Below are 20789 nucleotides of genomic sequence, written 5' to 3'. Positions count from 1 at the left end.
TATAACGGCAAAGGTATTAGGTTCGGGGGCTGGGTGGGCCAAACATTTAATAAGTGTCCAACGTAGTCTTATTAATCTGCCAAGAAATTCTCTAAAAGGTCTCAGTCGGTACGCACTATTGTTCGGGACTAGAATGCTAATCCAGGACCTCGATAGTCAAACTTCAGTGGTGAAAGGAAAATGCTTTGATATCAAAGATCGTTTGGCTTTTTTACAGGACTTAAACGAAAAAAGAAAAGACCTGAGCAACATAAAGTTGAAACAACAGCCAACAGCCACTGAACAGAAACCACATGTCCCAGCAAGGCCTGTCTGGATTCCAAAGATCGGGGATCTGGTCAGAGAGAAAATCGCGGTGAAGAAGGAATTTGGGCCTTCTTACAGAAAAACAGTACCTGTCTTAGCTGTCAACGGGACAAGATCAGTTGTACTACCGCCCCTTGCTGGTAAAAAGGAGAACCGAGTTGTATCCATCGACCTGGTTAAACCACAATCATGTGGCCAATAATAAGTAGTAGGCCAAGTGGACTCCCAAGAAGTAGCAGAACACCAAAGTTTGCTACAAATCAAGAGGTTCAACCTGAGAGACTAATCACATTTGATAAACCTACAGTGAATCAACAAGGACTATGCAACAAAGCCATGGAACTTAAGCCTCTTGAAACCCAAATCGCAATAATGCATCAAGAAACACCAGTCTACAATGATGTAGCCACAGACTATGCTAATGAATCAAAGAAAATTCCAAAAGCAAAAAGAAATCCAGAAGCAATTGAAACAATTGACAGAACTGCATCAGGCTACTTCATCAACTTCGATGACTTTTCTGAGGATCCGAGCGAACCTGAGGAACAGCCGACAACATCAAAGACTTTTAAAGACAAGGCAAAGAAACTCTTTCATCAACTACAAGAAACCTATCTGATTTCTCCATGGATTGAATTTTGGGTGGCACAAGGTGTATTTGTCCTCATACTTTGGCTCATCATGGTACTATGCTTGGGACATTTCATTGAGGGAAAATATGTTACAATGGACACAGCAAGTCAGAAAATCAACTTGGTCCTAAAGCCACACAAGTCTTCACACATCGAGAAAAGAGAACTTTCTTCAATAAACTTCACAGCCAATCCGATACCCGGTGGGGTAGCATGGGACAAAACTGATTATGACATATATGGTCCGGTCGAGCTCTTGAAGTATCCTCATCAATTTAAGGTTTCATTAAGTGACTTTGTAAAACCGAGCACATTCTCTGATGATTGGGACTTTGAAAGTATTAATGATATGATGTCAGACCTAGTTATGTCAGCTAAATTTACAGAACATGATTATTTACAGGGTTCATCTAATTATGACCAGATCTACTGTTACAACCACTATGCTAACCATTATTTGCATAAATCTGCTCAACCTAGAAATGTTTTTAATTATAATCAATGGGAACATTGTGCAACTCCACCAAAAGGCAGTTCGAAAACATTTTATGAAAAATGTTCATACTTCTCAGGGTTTAACACAAGCGATGCAGAAACATTTTATTTCAAACTGTTAAATAAGACAGGAATGAAAACTATGCTGACGAACACAAAATTAATCTGTTCAGAAATTTTTTTTGAAAAAATGAATACATTCGGTTTTGATTTCTGGAACAATAATATTGAAACGAAAACCATCTGGGGTACAAAAGATTGGCAGGTCCAAGGTATAGAATCATTATTTAGAGCCTGCATGATCCCAGAACAAATTATATTCTTGAATGACACAATTCAACAGACAACCTGTCTTGGCCTAGCCAAAATTAAAGACTTAAACAAACCGTCTATTCCAAAGCCAACACATGAAAGTAATAGCACTACAGATGTTGAGATAGACGTATCCCATATTTTAAACCAAAACAGAACACATCCTGATTGGAAAAAATGGTTGATCTGGCCCACAGACACAAATAACTGTCAAGATAGATTCCTGAACAAAATACAGGGGTTCAAATTGACCAGGCCAGACCCTAGATACTCCCAGAGACAACATCCAGGGATTGTAACAACATACAGTGTAGGAAAACTCTGCCTCGAATGGCTACAGACATCCACACTGGCTGAAATTAAGCAACACTTGACTTTACTTAAAGAAGGTGCTGACTTGCGTGATTTCATTATGGGACCACGCAAACAGCGTCAAAAACGATTCATAGCGGCCTCTATATATGCAACTTACAACGAGACAGCAGAGAAAATACGGGAAATTGACCGTGTTAATTTGGAAAAATCACTTTCTGTTGTGGACAATGGGTTAATGACTCTGTCTTCCAGAATATATTCACTGGACAGTATTGTATCATCTGCAATCGATATTATAGAACAAGACTTACTAATGCTACAACATGGTCAGTCTCAATTGCGGTCTATTGTACAGCTTGGCTGGACATTACAAAATCTGCGTTCAGGCTACGTGCCTTGGCGTTTAATCAACACAACGTCATTATTCACTATCTTTAACCTTACTGATACACAAATCAGCTTGGCACAAAAGGGAGCGGAATATACAATTCTGAGCATTGAAAAACTTGAGAGATTACCATTGACAATGTCAGAACGACCTGTCATTGAATGGATTATACACGGAATCATAACTATTCCGATAACAACTTTCCGATTTCGATACTGCCAAAAGTATATACAGGCAGGCCAGTATGAAAGGTTGGGTAAAGGATACATTAAGTCAACATGGAAATTACCTTACACACACACATGTTATAGTGAAAAAGGACAGAGTGTATTTCTTAGTGGTAATAATTGTGAAAAATCACTAAGTGGTATACTTCTGTGTCAGGGTATAAATTTACATGGGGCCTGTGAGGGGACTTCAAATAACCTTTCATGTCACCAGTTTGGCACACCTGCAGCTCGAATAGAACCATTCTTTAGACGGCTTTCTAACGGGAGCTACATTCTAATTGTGGATCACAGATGTTGTGGCTTGGTGCCAGGAAAAGCTTATCTGGTAAGCGTGAGTTCCATGGTCACTTGTTGTATGCAAGTATTATATCCAAACGACACTCCAGACAGGGAGGGAAAAATTTGGCCCACTTTGAATATCTCTTCTATTCGAATTGATACTTTGAGCAGAATGAAGTCTGTGCTTCTACAGACGCCTGTGCCCTTGACGTCATCGAAAGAAACGTATGATCTCCAAGTTGCAAGGACAACGACAGAGATACATGCATTATTATCAACAAATTGCCCCCTACACTTCGCAGAAATGCTGAACGAAATCTTAAACATTTCTGATTCGAATGGTATCGCGAGTGTATTTAAGCCAATTTTTTCGGGACTATTGACACCCTTTAAAGCAGTCCTGGGAATTTTTCCTAACTTTGTCCATTCGGTCTTTGGCAGCCTTCCACTCCTGTTGGGACTTGTTGCAGGCATTTTATTTTTGACACTCCTGCTTCGTTATGGCAAGCCATGCCACAGACAAGACTCCAGCAACAATGGAAGAAACGATCCTAGCTATACGCTATCGGGACCGCATAACTAAAGTCCTTGGATTAGCCCGGCTAAGAGATCTGAATATGACCTGGTTTCTTTCATTCAGACCCACCTGGCAGAATTGTATCTTACCTGTGTTAAGATGTATGCTGTGCGGCGAAGAATGCGTGTTGGACACCTGTCTTTCACTACAATCAGAAGTACCATTGGATACAGATACTTTGTTGGGTCCAGTAAAGGCTCATGCATCGTGTTGTCCCCAGAGGTTACCTATCCTGATGACGGCATTCGTGGAGACTTCACCACTACGATTGAAGGGTAGTGAAGTACAAGATGAGAGCAGCATCAACCAGTAACGACCTTCTGTAAGCAATGCTGATCGAAACATCATTGAAAGCGATCATGCGCACGACTGCATGTAGCGACATTCTCTAACTTGGTCGAACTTTCACCTGAGGCGGTAAACAGTTTTTTTGAAAGTCTGTCTGAAATTATGTTTTCCCCCGAACAAAAAGAATAACTTTGAGCAAAACGAGCACACAGCGTTCCCTGAACTCTGAATTTGGCCTTCAGCTTTGAAAAACAAAAGCTACTGGGACTATTTGGAACTTTTTTCTTCCCTTGAAAATGAAAACTTTTTCCCGATTCCAAAATATTTACCTTTTTTTTTGGCACTCATCTTCTGCTTAAAGTAGAACTATTCTTAGAGAACGGAGCTTCTATTTTTAGGAACTCTAGAGATAAAAATATTACCTCAGCCTCTAGCATATTTACAAATAACAGTATTTATATGTGATGAAGTGGTCTCGAACTTTTTTTCTGTATTAAGAGCCATTTCATGTGTAATTTCGCAAAATCATTCCGCTGATGTATGCATCTTATTTACTGAATGATTACTATGCTTGAAATACTGTACTTATACTCATTTTTTCGTGTATTTCGCATATGCCATTTTCAAATGCAAAACATTTATTTTGGGGTGGTTCGGTATACACATGCACTATTGGATATGTTTACTATTGCTTAGGTTAGTAACTATGGACATGAATGCGTGGAGTGGGTGTAGTATGTTTATCTAGGTACCTGTATAGATATTCCTATTCTTTGCCCTTGTCCGGTTATAAATCAATAATATCCCTACAACGGCACAGAAACCGTTTAATAAATTAGTCATAGCGCATGCTGTCACATTAAGCAAGCACTATTCCTCCAGCCCCCTAGAAAGCACACGAGTTCTTAAACAAATCCAAGCCTCGAGCAACCTGGGAAATCCCCGCCTGCTATGTTTTGATTTCGTCCGAGAACTCCTGAGAAGCACTGTAAGAACGACCAGTTCTTAGTGACATCTTTATTGACGTCTTATGTCCATCCTTACGTCAAACCCAGCACCTCTCAGGTATAAATATACCAACGTTGCCCTAAGCAAACACACGGTGGTGATGAACCTGGAGCAGCGACTACTTGCCGGAGAGCCCAGCTGATGCGAGAGCCCACGGGCGCTGCCCCTCCCCCTTTTGACGCGCTGAGAAAGACGCTGTCTTTTCTCTTGCCGAGAAATCCAGCCTCCGGCGTTTCCAGCCCACCTTTGCGGGTGACTGGGATACCGAGTCCTGAGAAAGAGATACGAGCCCTCCAGCCTTCTAAATCCCAGGTACTGAACTGACTAAACCCTTACAGAGAATTCTTGAGTCAGATTCTTGGCAAAACAAACTTAACTTAAACTGCTACTTACTTACTCCCTCCCACGTATTAGGCTTAGGTAAGGTACACCAGGGTAGGCGTAGTTAGAAGCACCAGTTGAGTACGATTAGTAAATGTATATATGTATGTATCTATTTTATCCATTTTAAAGTATCATATGGCTAAGAAACCATATCCATGCTTTTACAGTATTATTTCATAATCCTGCTTTTACTATATGCATTTTACTTAACCCTAAGTATTGCAATTGTAGCGATTCATTTCTCTTGTATGAGAAAAGAGACTGATCAATAAATAACACCTTTTATTGAAAACGCCCGTCTCTTCTTTTCTCTACAATCTGGTGAAACTAAGTATGCACCTATTGACTGAGTAAAATAGTTGTCTTTTGTTCTCACACGACTCTAGAGATATACTCTTAATCAGGGAGAGCAAAGTTGTCATGTTCTATGGTTGTCAGAAACTAAATCCCTTCTTGTCTATTCAGGGAGGTTAAACTCCTCCTTGCCTATTCGAGAAAGTTTCTAGTGAACTCTGAGCTAGCTGGCACACAAAACGTAAGTCTAATATAGTCAGTAGAAGACCTAGTTAACCTCTGTCCTACGTCTATACTGCTGAAGATATTATTCCAATGCGCAGGGCCTATTGGGAATATAGGAACTACACTACACTCCAGTCCAATGTACCGCAATCCGACCTACCCCAATGTACTTCACTCTAATCTACTCCACTCCAGTCTTCCCCACTCTATTTCAATCTACCTCATTCCACCCTACTCTTTCCCAATCTATCCCACTCCATTCCACCCAATCCATCCTACTCCACCTCAATCTACTCCACTCCACCCAAATCTACCCAAATTCAATCTACCCCACTTGACTCCAATCTACTCCATTCCACTCTACCCCAGGATGGCACCACAGCTCTTTATGGCTTCTTTAGTATTCTTACAGGATGCAGGGAACAAGTCTCTTCATTATGTAATGGTTCGAGGTGTAGCTAGCCAATCAGAGAGCTTCAGGTCCGCAGACCCAACTTTGGGTTTACGTATCCGAAATGAATGGGCGAAAAAGCTCACTCATCCAATCCAATAAATGGCAGTCTCAAATTTCTTTATAATCAGGAATTTGTGACGCTCCAAGTCAGTGATTATGAAAAAAATATGTCAGTACTCAGCTTTTATATGTTATTACAGTTGAGTCCTGAGGGCACAATGCCTGCTGCCAGAGCCAGCAGCTGATGTGAAAAGAAGGACAAGTCACAAAGCATAATTAAAGCAGCTGTTTAAAGCAAGAAACAGAACTTTGCTTTTATTACTTCTGCTGTATGTTACGAGCTTACTATGAGAAGCAGAGAGAATATGTTTATTAGTTTCGTTAGATAAAGGAAGGGTGGAATCTTCCTGCATGTTTCTACACGTTCCGAGCTGCTGCAGCTTTTTTAAATGGACTTTTATTGAACTGTTTCTAATATCTTTTTGCAACAAATATCTAACAGTTTTTTTATGTTTACTTTTGCACAAGAGGTTTTATGTTCATTCTTCATGTTTGCAAACATGTTAGCTGCTGCATATGTAGGAGCCACTCGTGAATTGACTGCCCGGCTCTGTTTCCCTGTTTTGCTGTGTCAGCGCGACTGGAGTCGCTGATCATCCCCTCGTTCTACTGCTGGACCGGCTGAGACTTTTGAAGACACCTCGTGGCCGCAGAGGAGGGTGAGGCGCCGGCCCCGGGACTGCGAGGACCAGCATACACCATCTCCAGCTGGTCCTCTTCCCGCGAGAGCCGCGCCCCCTCCCTGTGCCACGCCTCCAGCCAAGCCCTTAACTTCTCGCGGCACCCGCTTCGCGGGTGCCACTCGTGAATTGACTGCCCGGCTCTGTTTCCCTGTTTTGCTGTGTCAGCGCGACTGGAGTCGCTGATCATCCCCTCGTTCTACTGCTGGACCGGCTGGGACTTTTGAAGACACCTCGTGGCCGCAGAGGAGGGTGAGGCGCCGGCCCCGGGACTGCGAGGACCAGCATACACCATCTCCAGCTGGTCCTCTTCCCGCGAGAGCCGCGCCCCCTCCCAGTGCCACGCCTCCAGCCAAGCCCTTAACTTCTCGCGGCACCCGCTTTGCGGGTGCCACTCGTGAATTGACTGCCCGGCTCTGTTTCCCTGTTTTGCTGTGTCAGCGCGACTGGAGTCGCTGATCATCCCCTCGTTCTACTGCTGGACCGGCTGGGACTTTTGAAGACACCTCGTGGCCGCAGAGGAGGGTGAGGCGCCGGCCCCGGGACTGCGAGGACCAGCATACACCATCTCCAGCTGGTCCTCTTCCCGCGAGAGCCGCGCCCCCTCCCAGTGCCACGCCTCCAGCCAAGCCCTTAACTTCTCGCGGCACCCGCTTTGCGGGTGCCACTCGTGAATTGACTGCCCGGCTCTGTTTCCCTGTTTTGCTGTGTCAGCGCGACTGGAGTCGCTGATCATCCCCTCGTTCTACTGCTGGACCGGCTGGGACTTTTGAAGACACCTCGTGGCCGCAGAGGAGGGTGAGGCGCCGGCCCCGGGACTGCGAGGACCAGCATACACCATCTCCAGCTGGTCCTCTTCCCGCGAGAGCCGCGCCCCCTCCCAGTGCCACGCCTCCAGCCAAGCCCTTAACTTCTCGCGGCACCCGCTTCGCGGGTGCCACTCGTGAATTGACTGCCCGGCTCTGTTTCCCTGTTTTGCTGTGTCAGCGCGACTGGAGTCGCTGATCATCCCCTCGTTCTACTGCTGGACCGGCTGGGACTTTTGAAGACACCTCGTGGCCGCAGAGGAGGGTGAGGCGCCGGCCCCGGGACTGCGAGGACCAGCATACACCATCTCCAGCTGGTCCTCTTCCCGCGAGAGCCGCGCCCCATCCCAGTGCCACGCCCCCACAATTGGCCACTCCACTTAGCCCGACCCCCGGAACGCGCCTCGCGGGACGCGCGCGGGTCGCAGCTCGGGGCGAAGACCGGGCAAAGAGCGGGCCGTTTGAGGCCGTTCGAGGACCGGAGGGACTGGACTGGGCCACTTCCCTTGCAAGTATTTACTGTATTTCTCATTCTTTTATCATATCTTATTAATTACTACCGACCCGGGAAACAGTATACTGACTTCCACCCTTACACGATGGTAGTCACAAGAGGAAAGAAGACCGTAGCACCAGGGAGTGTTGGAAATATACTGGGCCCTATGGACGATTTTATTACTAAAGCTAATTCCTTCATCGACCAAAGTATTTCCCTCATGGAAAATAGAGTCTCATTAGATCTAGAATTTGCAAAAAGATCCTCTCTGGGAAATCTAGCTCAAGCAAGAACTCCTGTGTCGACCATTAATAAAATAGTACCAGGGATTACGACCGAGGGGAGACGTAGCCTACCTAACAACGTAGACTTATCTGTATCCGAGCTCGCAGACTCCCCTTTAGGCTCCGACCTGGAAAAAACTCCCGAGCTCCCCCCCCAATCTCCCACTCAAATATTACCTTCGGAGGACACTCAAGAAAGAGGAAGGAGGGAAGGAGCAATTAGTAAAAATAAATCCACCTTATCAAACCCTGCCATACTGAAAACTCTCCCCCCACTTATTCTACCACCACCATTACAGCAACAACTCCTCACCGCAATAGTACATAGCGATCAATTGGAAGGTGCCACTCCCATATCACTTGTCTCACCAACTCAACCCTCTGTAGATAAGGGCCTGGAAGAAAATTACAATTCTGTTTTCCTAAGTAAGCTAGCTGATCTTTTTAAACAACTTCTACTACCGGTAGAACAAAAACTAGCAAAGATAGAATCCCAGATTTCGAAGCTTACCTCCCCATCACAACACAATCAGGGGCATTCTCAACAAAAGAAAGGAGGCACCAACCCTTTTCTAAACTCCCTTTCAAACCCCGTGACTCTCACTGCAAAACCCACAATTCCGCAAACCATTGCACCACAGGTAACCACGCAAATAACATTACCCCCTACCCCAACACTCCCCATCACGCTCCCTTTAACTACTTCAATTTCCACCCCCACAGTTCCAACTATAACAAAACAAGCTAATAATGTGGCATCTACTAATCTCTCCTCACAACCAGCACCAAGAAAAACCGCACCTCCCAAGATCCCGGCACACAATTCTACTTTCCAACCAACTCAAAGAAACACCTTAAGAGGGCCTGGAGAAATCAGAGCTCACTCTGAGCTCCCCCCCGAGGCCGCCCCTTACGTTGCAGTCATGATTGGTGTACCTGAAGTAGCGCCTAATACGGCAGAACCTCCATGGTCCCTAAAAAATAAAGTCCATCATTGGCTACAGGCAAATCGGCCCATGCCAACAAATTGCCATGGAAGGATCTCCTCCCTACGCAGGACCCCATGGGTGGGGAAAGGTAAAAAACAGTTTCCAGGGGACTGTATTATAATAACTTTCGAGGACCCCTGGGTAGCTGAATACATCATCTCCTGGGATCAACCCAATGTTAATGGAGGAATTAGTATAAAACCACTCTCTTTTTTTTACCCTATCTTCCAACCCTCAAACAGTAACTTCTTTGAGGACCCTGTTTATCCCTGGGCTGATCGACCCCAGCGCCAACCTCTAGCATACGAGAATAGGCAATATGGCCCCCCTCGTCTCCGAGAGCAGGAGAATCCATGGCACGTAGTAAACCCACGCCACCAGGGTCCAAACTGGGGAGAATGGGGATACCAGCAGAGGGTGACTCGTAGAGAACCGCCCAGATGGGACCCTTGGCACAACATCCCACTAGTAAATCGATTCAGTCCCCTGGAAATGGTAGATTGACCACCAAGGGACATCGATCACACTATTCCTAACCTCCCTCACTCCCCTCTCCTAACCAACAATCCTGAGATGATCAAACAAACTTTAATCCCAAAAGATAATCACCAGATAATACCCTTCCTATTCTGGAACGTGGCGGGTCTACGCTCTAAGATCGACGACCCTTTAGCAGTGAACTTTCTCGAACAAGGCAAAATTATCTGCCTTCAAGAGACCTGGACAACCTCAGAGCTCCATTTGCTAGGGTATAAAACCTATTCTTCCCCAGCTAGCCGCAGTGCAATGGGTAGACCCAAAGGAGGACTTACAATCTATATAGCTAACACCTTATCTCGCCTAAAAATGACCAAATTCTTTACTGACTCTAATTGCCAGATATTATTTCTCTCCTTCGCAAACGAAGATACTATAGTTCTCGTAAATTCATATAACAACTTAACGGAACATGACTTTTTAATTTTCGTTGAAAACATGCAGGAGAGACTGCGATCCCTACTACAGAGGGAGACCAATTCTAAAACGATCCATTTACTCTGGGGAGGGGATTTCAACCTCCATCCATGCTCAATGGCAGTCCCCAAACGTTGTGGGCTCGTGGATGAACAAGAACCTCCATTAGCTCACTTTGCCCACAACAATTCCGGCAATACTATGAATAACATTCTCTCAGAGTTTGATTTAATGATCGCTAATTCCCCAAAGGCGAGGGAACCCCAATTCGATGCAACCTATGTGGGCAGAGGCCACCAGACAACAGTGGATTATATCCTGCTGTCTCAAGGCCTCGCTACAAAGGTTGCAGGTTTTCAAGTAATGACAAACATACTAAGCGATCACTACGCACTAAAGCTAGAACTCTATTGTTCAGAGCGTAAATCAAAGGTCACTAACATAGCAAAAGCCCTCTCTCAAGAACGATTGCAATTAGGAAAACAAAATGGATACACCATAAAGTGGGAAAAGATTGACCCTCAAAAACTTACAAAAAAAATAGTCAACCAATCATACCCGAACATTATCAATTGCCTGGACCCGACACTAAACCATGCAGAGGTCCTGTCAAATTTTGGAGAAATCCTGGCAGTAGCTAAGGAGTTGCTTACGGGAAAAACTACAAATAAGCTTCCAGCGAAAAAAGGTTGGTTCGATCACAACTGCACAAAGGCCTTAACCAACCTAAAATCTGCTCTTCGTAAAAAACCAAGAGACGTCGGTCTCATTCAGCTTCTAAGAAGACAGTATAGAAGAGACCGTACTCTTAGATGCCAAAAATTGAAAGAGAAACTGTGGAAAGATCTTGACAGGAGTTCCTTATCAAAATGCAGCAAGGATTTCTGGAGAACGGTGAGATCCCCATACCTCTCAGCGAACAACTCCCCCAAGATAGAGGTAGCTATAGATGAGGGAACTTGGATCGCCCATTTCGGTAATATATTCAAAAATCAAGGAACCACAGAACAATCACCGAACCTCTCCAATGAGGTACAATATCCTATTCCAATATCTTTTGGTATTTCAGAAATCTTGGTGGCCCTGGAAAGAAGTAAGACAGGAAAAGCCCCGGGTCCCGATGGCGTTCCTGTCGACCTTTTCAAATTCAATCAGGATCTTTGGGCACCTATCTTAACAAGAGTCTGTGTTGCTGCAGCCAGTGAAGGAATTCTAGACTCCTGGACCAGATCAATTATGGTCCCCATTTTTAAGAAAGGGGACCGCCAGGATGTAAAATGTTATCGACCTATTTCTCTCCTGGACTCCCTCGGCAAAGTGGTGGGAAGGGTCATGCTGGAGAGACTCCAACTGTGGTGTGAGGAAAAAGAAATTATCTCAGATCTGCAGTTCGGTTTCAGAGCAGGTCTCGGAACAGTAGAGCAGGCACTTAATCTAAGTCTCATAATGGCCAAATACATGCATGCCAAGAAATCCATGGTATACATGGTCTATGTGGACTTGTCTGCCGCTTTCGATTGCGTCTCACACTCCAAATTATGGACAGTCTTAAGAAAAATGGAGATAGACCCTGCTTTGTTGGATCTTTTAAGAGAGCTCTATTCCGGAGCCTCGGCGAGAGTTCGCTTTGGAAAAAATGGCGAGTTGACGGCGCCGTTCGGCGTGGAGCGAGGAGTTAGGCAGGGTTGTGTTCTGGCCCCCTTCCTCTTCTCGCTTTATACCAACGGCCTGGAAGAAGAGATGTTGAGGGGGGCCCAGGACCTCCCAAAACTGAAACAGAGATCGATCCCAGCACTCCTCTACGCGGATGACGCTGTCATCTTGGCCCGAACTCCCCGCGAACTTCAGCTCTCACTCAACAGATACACCTCCTTCATGAACTCCCTGGACCTCAAGGTGAACGTAAAAAAAACGTTTGTAATGATCACGGGGGGTGAAGAAAGGCACAAAAAATATCTTCCTTGACAAGCAACCTCTTGAGACTACTACACAATATCCATATCTGGGGGTGATGATAGACGATAAGCTATCATGGAAACCAGCAGTGGACACCAGATGCCACCTTTTTAAACGTTCGACAGCGGCCTTGCAGTCTTTTTCGCGAAAACTGGGAAGGAGACGTCCAGCAGAATTGCTGAGAATTTACAAAGCCAAGTGCCAGGCCATTGCTCTTTATGGAGCAGGAGTCTGGGGTCACACAAATATTGAACCCTTGCAGAAAATCGAAAATGAATTCATAAGATTTCTTCTAGCGACCCCGAAAGGCACATCAATCTACGCCTCACATATGGAACTGGGAATACCGTATCTTCAGGATCTTATCAAAATCCAGCCTTTACTCCTGTGGAGGCACATCTGGGTTTCGGATGTAAACACATTATCTCAGTCGATAGTGGCCGATACAATGTCACTCGACCACTCTTCTAGACTGAAGTGGCTCCGCTACATCAAAAACTTTTTCACTGACCTTGGGCTTGAAAATTACTTTCTCCAACCAGAGTCGATTGTCTGCCTTCCAAAAAAGGAACTTACGGAACTTGCCCTGCGACACTTGGAAACATTAAGACTGTCAACTGACGCCGCTAAACCTTCAGTAATTCATGCAAATATAATCCAGCAAACCTTTGGTATCCAACCCTACCTTACCCTACAGAGTAAAACTTACGAGAGGATGTTACTGACTAGGTTCAGATTGAATCTTTTTTATAGACTGGTAGCTTTTCCCACAAATAAAGTTTGGGAAAAAAACATGCCCCCATGCCCCTGCGACGGGAACTCAATCCAATCGAATATCCACGCTTTCTTGTTTTGCAAGTTTTATCACCCTCACAGAAAACGTTGGATTCTCCCGATATGCAGGCGGTGGGGCCTCAGACAGTGCCGACCGGCCTTCTATCGACTGCAATCTCTAGAGTCTGAAGAAATTTGCTACCTAGTCCTAAATTTTTTTAAATGTATCATGAATCACAGAAAGAACCTTTAGCAACATGCACTGAAAAAACTTATAACTTTTAAAGCAAACCTTTTTTCACTCCTTTAAAAACATATCCTTCTTGTTGTCATCAAATTTTAAATGTCATTTGAAATGTCTTTTTTTTATGTATATCATTGAATTTGTTGATTGTTTCTTTTATGGTTTTCCCTGTGATCAACCGAATAAAGAAAGATTATTATTATTATTATTATATGTAGGAGCTAAGCACCAAGGTTTGTGGGAACGGTGATGGTGTGACCATGTATTATACGTGATAAATAACCACCTGGTGCATATATTAAGATTATTGTGGTCACCTCAGAGTTCCATAACCTTATAAAGTAACTCTGCCTTCCTCGTTCCTCTATATGGTTATGGAACACCTTGTTGACTTGCAATATCCTTAGAAGGTGATATATTTTCACTAATTTTGGTTAAAGTGCCGTTGTAGATGGCTTTGTTAAAACACCTTAATGGGTCTTTAAAAAAATCTGAAATTCACTTAAAAACAAGGGTAAAGTGTATATATGGTTAAAACTAAAACCCGAACAACTCCTGAAATTTGTAAGTTATGGTTAGAACCACAATCCGTTACTCGCACTACGGGTGTGCAAACCCTAACTCAGCATGTTACGTTTGATGATGCAATGACATTTTCATAATTAAAGAGTTTGCTAAAGGTAGGATGCTGCTGTAGGGAGATCATGGCTACTTTTGTCTGCCCATAAAACACTTAACTCTTTACTGAGCTAGAGGTTGGGAGGGTGAACTCACAAGTGACACATAACAAATCACTTTGTGTATCTGTCTACCATGAGGAGGTGTGCACTCCTGGAGAACCCCGCAGTGGCCGCAACATCCCTGGTCGGCCCTGCTGTCGAGGCAGAATACAGACTAGGATTTTTATATCAGGAACTGGAGACGACTGTATCTTACCCAATGTAACTGTGCAACAGGAAACAGTTCCCTCTCTAGATTGCACATGTCGGCTATTCTCAATGAACACCACATCACTTGCATTCGACTATTATGTGTGATTCTGGGCAGTAATTCCTCCCATGAATAGCGCTATTTCCAGTTCCTCAGCTTGGAATAGGGACGGACAAGGAAGAATGAGAGCTGCTGGCCTACTTGTCTCATGCAGAGTCCCATAACCAGGCCTGTTTCTGCACAGGAAGGATGCAGTCCTGTGTGGAACCAGAGAAGGGTGCAGGGACACATCTGCACCCAGTGTACTCGGGGGGTCAGTATCGCTCAGGGGGTTCCACCCAAACCCAAATGATCACCTTGGAGACTTTGTAAAATCTGCCCATATGCATTCTCAAGAGGTTACACTCCGCGTGTCCATGTAGAGCGAAACACGTACCTGGGGTGGCTTTGGACGGCAATAAATGTGACTGTGTTGGTCCTGTCTCCATTGAGTCTGAGGGGGCATCTTCATCTGCAGTAATTGTGTCCAGTTCCAGGCATGATGGGGGCACAGGCTGACCCCGCTCCTCAGGACAGAGCAGTTCGGGCTTGCAGTTCTGATGTTGATCCTGTGATTCAGGGTTCAGTAGCTTGTTACTCTGATCTGAACGCTGTGCCTCAGTACAGGCTGGTTCTAGCTTGTAGTTCTGATTTGAATCCTGCTCCTCTGGGTGTAGGGGTTCCACCGTGTTGTTCTGATCTGTTTTTTGTGCTTCAGGAAGCACCGATTCTCTCTCTCGATCCAGTGCAGCAGTGTGCAGTGGTTCCACCGTGTTGTTCTGATCTGAACCCGGTGCATCTGCACATGCCTGTTCTAGCTTGTCTTTCTGCTCTGGTTCCTGTGCTTCAGGGCGCATAGATTCTAGCTCGTAGTTCACGTTTGGATCCGGCGCATAAGGAAGTTCCTGCTTCAAGCATAGGTGTTGCTGTAGGCATTGGGTTTGTTGTGACCCCAACTCATCAAAGGATAACAGGACAAACTTTATGTGTTTGTCTGATGACATCCCATCAGGTGACACAGGTTGTAGGCTGCGGTTCTCCTGGGGATCTAGGAAATCAAAACACATCAATTCTTTCTCCAAGGGATCATCCTGTCCATTCCCATTTGGTAGCACGGGTTGTACATAGTGGTTTTGCTGTGGTTTGTGTCCATCAGGAAATAGTGGGTGTGGGCAGAGGTTCTGTTGCTGGTCCCAGCTATTAGTAGACAATGGGGATGGTTCTTGCTTCAGGTGCCCATCTGGTTCCCTCTTTTTTGGGAACGCTGACTGTATGCTATGGTCTTGCTCTGGTGCCTGCCCATCAACAAATTCTGAGTGAAGACACAGCTTTGCCTCCAGTGATCTGCCTGGAGGATCTGTCTGAGGGCACCTGGATACAGTACAATACTGCTGTAATCCATTTCCATCTGGAAACCCAGTTTGCATGCACAGGTCTCGCTTTGACTTGTGTACATCTGGAAACCCAGGTTGCATGCACCGGTCTTGCTTCGACTCATGTACATCTGGAAACTCAGGTTGCATGCACTGGTCATGCTGCGACTCGTGTACATCTGGAAACCCAGGTTGCATGCACTCATCCTGCTGCGACTCATGTACATCTGGAAACCCAGGTTGCATGCACCGGTCTAACTTCGACTCGTGTACATCTGGAAACCCAGGTTGCATGCACTGGTCATGCTGCGACTCGTGTACATCTGGAAACCCAGGATACATGTATTCGTCCTGCTGCGACTCGTGTACATCTGGAAACCCAGGTTGCATGCACTCATCCTGCTGCGACTCGTGTACATCTGGAAACCCAGGTTGCATGCACTGGTCTCGCTTCCACTCGTGTACACCTGGAAACCCAGGTTGCACGAACTGGTCCTGCTCTGGGTCACATCGATGTAGAAACATTGGCTGTAGACAAAGATTTGGCTCCTCTGGACGCACTTGAACATTGGTTGGAGAAGAGAGCGTACAGTCCTGCTTTGGTGCCTGCCTATCAGAGAACACCGGCTGAAGACATAAGCTTGGTCCACCTGGCCTATCAGGCTGAGGTGTCGCAGGAGACCGGCTAACAGCACAATTTCTAATGCTCACCGGACAGACAACCTCCAAACCCAATCCACCATTATCTAGGTAACCTTGATCCTTTTCTATCCAGATTTTCTTAATCATCCCAGCAACTCTAGAAGGTACGCCCTCCACAGTATTCAGCAAGTTATCCAGTTTGGCTTCCAACTCCTCCAGCATGGATAAAAGGATAATGTGGGGCAGGTCCTCCAAAAGCGGTTCCAGGTCCTGGTCCCTCTGAGCATCATTTTGGGATCTTGAAGTTGAGACGTCATGGAGAGGTAAAAATGGGACTGTGGCTCTTACGGATTCACGTGAACACTGCACTTCCACTTTCTTTCCTGGAGCCCGTCTTCTGCCCATTCTGGTACTCTGATTTTCAAGTCTCAAGTGTCTGCAGAGGAAAGAAAAAGAGAAAAGACAACACGTTATCACAGGACTACTAGGTCAAAATACTCCTTCTTCTCTCACCAACCCCAGTGTGATCAGAGGAAATTGCGAATTTTTAACACCAGAAAAATATGCAATCATTAAAATTTAACAATATCCATAACATAGCACATATATTATGAAAGGCACTGATTTGAAATGCGGTTCCAACACTATGTCTGTTCCTTGGTCTGCTCAAATTGCACACTTTTATGAAAAAAACTGAATACTAGAACAGCCTTGCAGCAATGAAATGTTTATAATACCCTAGAAGACAAGACTGCGCTATCATTTTCACTTGCACTGTAAATTGTAAATTGTAAATTGATACTTGTATAGCGCACTACTCACCCGCAAGGGTCTCAAGGCGCTTGCACGAATACCGCTGTGGAACCCATCCTGGCTTTCCCTGTGAGGTGTCCACTCCTGGGCACCCCCAAGGTGGAGGCCAGGCATCCTTAGCGTTGTGGGGGCCGTTGTGGAGATTAAGCAAGCTATTGCCCAGAGTTGCAGAGTGGGACTCCATGATTGGAATAGGCACCGAGGTGAGAATTATCAGGTCCGTGGAAATTTTTGAGCCCAAGACCCGTCGAGGCGGGGAATTGAACCCTGATCCCGGGCTAGACTTCTGCATCAGGGTCTGCCGCTCTAACCATTGAGCCACACTTCTCCACACTGTACACCTCTCTTTTGCAATATTCGGTTCAGTGACTGAAGCACACACCAACATATCAAACCTCTACAGGATCTACTTGATTGTTATGTCATTGCATATATAGAGAGCATGCTCAAACTGGGGTTTCTTGTAACTGAATCAGAAATACATAAAAGAGGAGACAATCAATCAGACCAGGGAAGAATCTAGCATGAATAGGCTTGTGGGTTGTCAGATTTCTGGGACAACACTTGAAGTTAGATTCAAAATGGATTTCGCTGGGAGAGAGATCCGAATGGAAGCAGCTTGTTCCACAAAGCTGCTTCCAACTGATCTGATCTTCTGTAATTTTGGAATAGAAAGTAAAGTCGATCTCTGGTTTTGTTCGGGTATATAAATTTTCACCTGGTTTACAATGAAGTGAGGGGCTGGACCCCTCACCCCTTTAGGGCTGAGGCAGAGGGTCTTAGTGGGTTTGTTATTTCAAAATAGGTGTGGCGCTTGCCCACCTCAGAAGATGATGTAGTAGACAAGATGCGTCGCTGTGAATAACTTGTAGGCTATGAATGGTGATATTGGGTATTCTTACATATACTCGGTTGGCATAATGCGATCTAGATAGGACTGCGGCCACCGCTATTGATTTTCTCGTCTAAAGTGGGAGGAGTGGAGTTAGTTTCTGAAGCAGTTTCAGCACAAATATGTATTTAGATCCTACTGCTCCAGCAGCTGGGTCTTGCTAAGATTGCTATTGATTATCACTCAGAGGCTTTTAGCTGTGGGTTAGGCTCCGGTAACAATCTCATTTTTGTTGGAGAGCAATGTTGGTTCCAAAGATTGGTCTTATTCTTTAGAATTACAATCTCAGTCTTGTCAGTATTCAGTTTTAGCTGATTCAACCTCATCAAGTAATCATTAAATTGAATCATATTTTGAAACTGGAGTGGTGAGACAGACATTCTGCCCACACAAATTAACAACTGAGAGTAGGTATAGTTATAAAGCCTGGAACCTCTTGAAGATAGTTTTTGCAGGTTAAGGGAGCAGAGGTATTGGCCTATAATTCTTGGTTATATCCAGGACTTCTCCCTGGTTTTTCAGTGACTTGAGCTCTACAGCATTTTGAAACGCGCTTGGAGCGACAGCTTGAGCAGCTGAATTGACGAAAACGCTCTGCAGGGGACTGCTCAAGACCTGGCTTTTCAACGGAGACGCAACACCTTCAGCGCCCAAATATCCTTGGAGTGCACCTTATAAATGCTGATTGATTGATTGATGAGGTCAGAGATTCTATGAATGCTGGAGGGCAAGGGTCAGTTTATGACCCGGATTTTACCTTGATCATAAATTCATGAAGCTTGTTTATTTCTTCAAACAAGGATAAGAAGATTAGAGTTCTTTTCAGACTCAACTTCAGATGTACTGCTGCTGTAATTGTTTATACTATCTTTAAAGATTTTTTTGTTAATTATTTAAATTGTCAAAGAATGCCTCGATAGGAGTCAGGGAATTTTTCATTTCATCTGGGGGTGACAAATCATTCAGGATATCAAAAAACTATTTTTATCATTTGCCTATTAAAATGGCTTTGCATGTGCGTTTTTGCCTTTATATTCTGCAAGTTCCACTTTAAATTTGATTTTGCTCTCTTCATCATCCCTTTCCCACTAGTGTTGACGCAATGCAGGTTTCAACTCCTTTAACCGTGGCTTGTACCAGGGCACTGGTCTGGTGCGGAGAGAATGTCTTCAATTGATGGTAAGAGGGGGGAGGTGTTTTTCACCATTTGCATATGGTTTTAATTTCCTGCTTGTGGATGAAGTTAGAAAAATCTACTGGAATACAAAAATTGATCTAATAATGATTGGACCATATGCAAGGAAGGACGATTATATTGGGTCGTTTCAAATTATACAGCCAGATCAGATCTAAGGGATTTTGTTTTATGTGACCTGAGCATGTTATGTTATGTTATGTTATGTTAAGGTTTTATTTATATAGCGCACGGCTACTCAACAAGAGTGTCCCGGCGCTTTCAGAGGGCGACTCAGCAGTTAAAAAACATAACAGTCAGCAAACAGAGAAGAAAGAGTGAAGTAAAAGAAACAGCCTAAAGATTAAAAAGCCAGGTCTTCAGGTTTTTCCTGAACAGGAGCAAACTAGGAATGCTGCGTAAAGCGAGGGGCAAAGAGTTCCACAGCTGGGGGGCCTTAAAGCTGAAAGAACGACCCCCGATGCGAGCCTTCCTCACACGGGCCACCACGGCCATGAACAAAGATTCCGACCGCAGGGAGCGGGCCGGACGGTAGAAGGCCAGTCTGCGCTGCAGATACTTAGCGCCGGAGCCAGAAAGTGCCTTATGCACCAGCGTAAGCGGTTTAAACATTATCCGCTTTCGGATAGGGAGCCAGTGAAGTGACTATAGCACCCCAGATGTTCTTGCCCGCCTATGAAGGCCGTATATGGCGCGAGCCGCAGAGTTCTGCGCCACTTGCAGCCTTTGGATCAGATACTCCGGAAGGCCTAAATAAAGAGCATTCGCGTAGTCCAGTCTAGATCCTATGAGAGCTTGGACAATGATCTTCCTGTGCTCCTCTGTAAGCAGGGGTAGGAACTTCCGGAGCATCTTGAGGATGCCAAAACAGGTGCCCGTCAGACCAAGAATGTGCGATCTGAACGTGAGGTCATTATCGACCTTGACACCCAGATTTTTGGCAGCCACAGATGGCTGGGCGGGGGGGCACATATCAACCGGCCACCAGTCACGCCATTCCGGTTCCGAAGCACACCCAAATAGCAGAACCTCAGATTTACTAGAGTTAGCCTTAAGACCATTCTGCTGAAACCAGTCAAAGACCCTCTTCAGACATCCCTGGATGCTCTCCCCGTCAAATGACTGATCTTTCCTGCAGGTGAAGAGAAGCTGCGTGTCGTCCGCATAGGACACGATCTGGGCCCCCGAAGTCTCCACGAGTGCCGCCAGAGGGGTCATAAAGATGTTAAAAAGGGTCGGGCTCAACACAGAGCCCTGTGGGACCCCGACTCCCAGTGGCGGCATCTCAGCGGAGCTCGAGGAAGCCCAGACCGTTTTTCGACGGTCCTCCAAAAACGATGTAAACCATTTGAGCACTGTCCCCCTCAGACCGATGTCATAGAATCTGGTGAGTAAAGCCTCGTGGGGGACGGTGTCGAAGGCCGCCGACAAGTCCAACATGACCAGCACAGCCTTCCCCCCTGCGTCCAGAGTCT

The 20789-nt window shown here is 45.2% G+C and overlaps 1 protein-coding gene across 1 annotated transcript in view; it reads right to left on the bottom strand.

The window, feature by feature from the left end:
• LOC144759805 (uncharacterized) overlaps positions 1-20789 on the bottom strand; it is a 123329-nt gene that overhangs the window by 48309 nt on the left and 54231 nt on the right. The window contains 2 exon segments of the mRNA XM_078646502.1: positions 14797-16191; positions 16282-16850. Coding sequence (XP_078502628.1) covers positions 14797-16191; positions 16282-16819 — 1933 coding nt within the window. The 5' untranslated portion in view covers positions 16820-16850.

This window comes from Lissotriton helveticus, chromosome 1_1, assembly GCF_964261635.1.
Source record: "Lissotriton helveticus chromosome 1_1, aLisHel1.1, whole genome shotgun sequence".
NCBI classification, from domain to species: Eukaryota; Metazoa; Chordata; class Amphibia; order Caudata; family Salamandridae; genus Lissotriton; species Lissotriton helveticus.
Note: the sequence above shows the minus strand (reverse complement) of the source record. Positions and strands in the feature narration are given on the sequence as shown.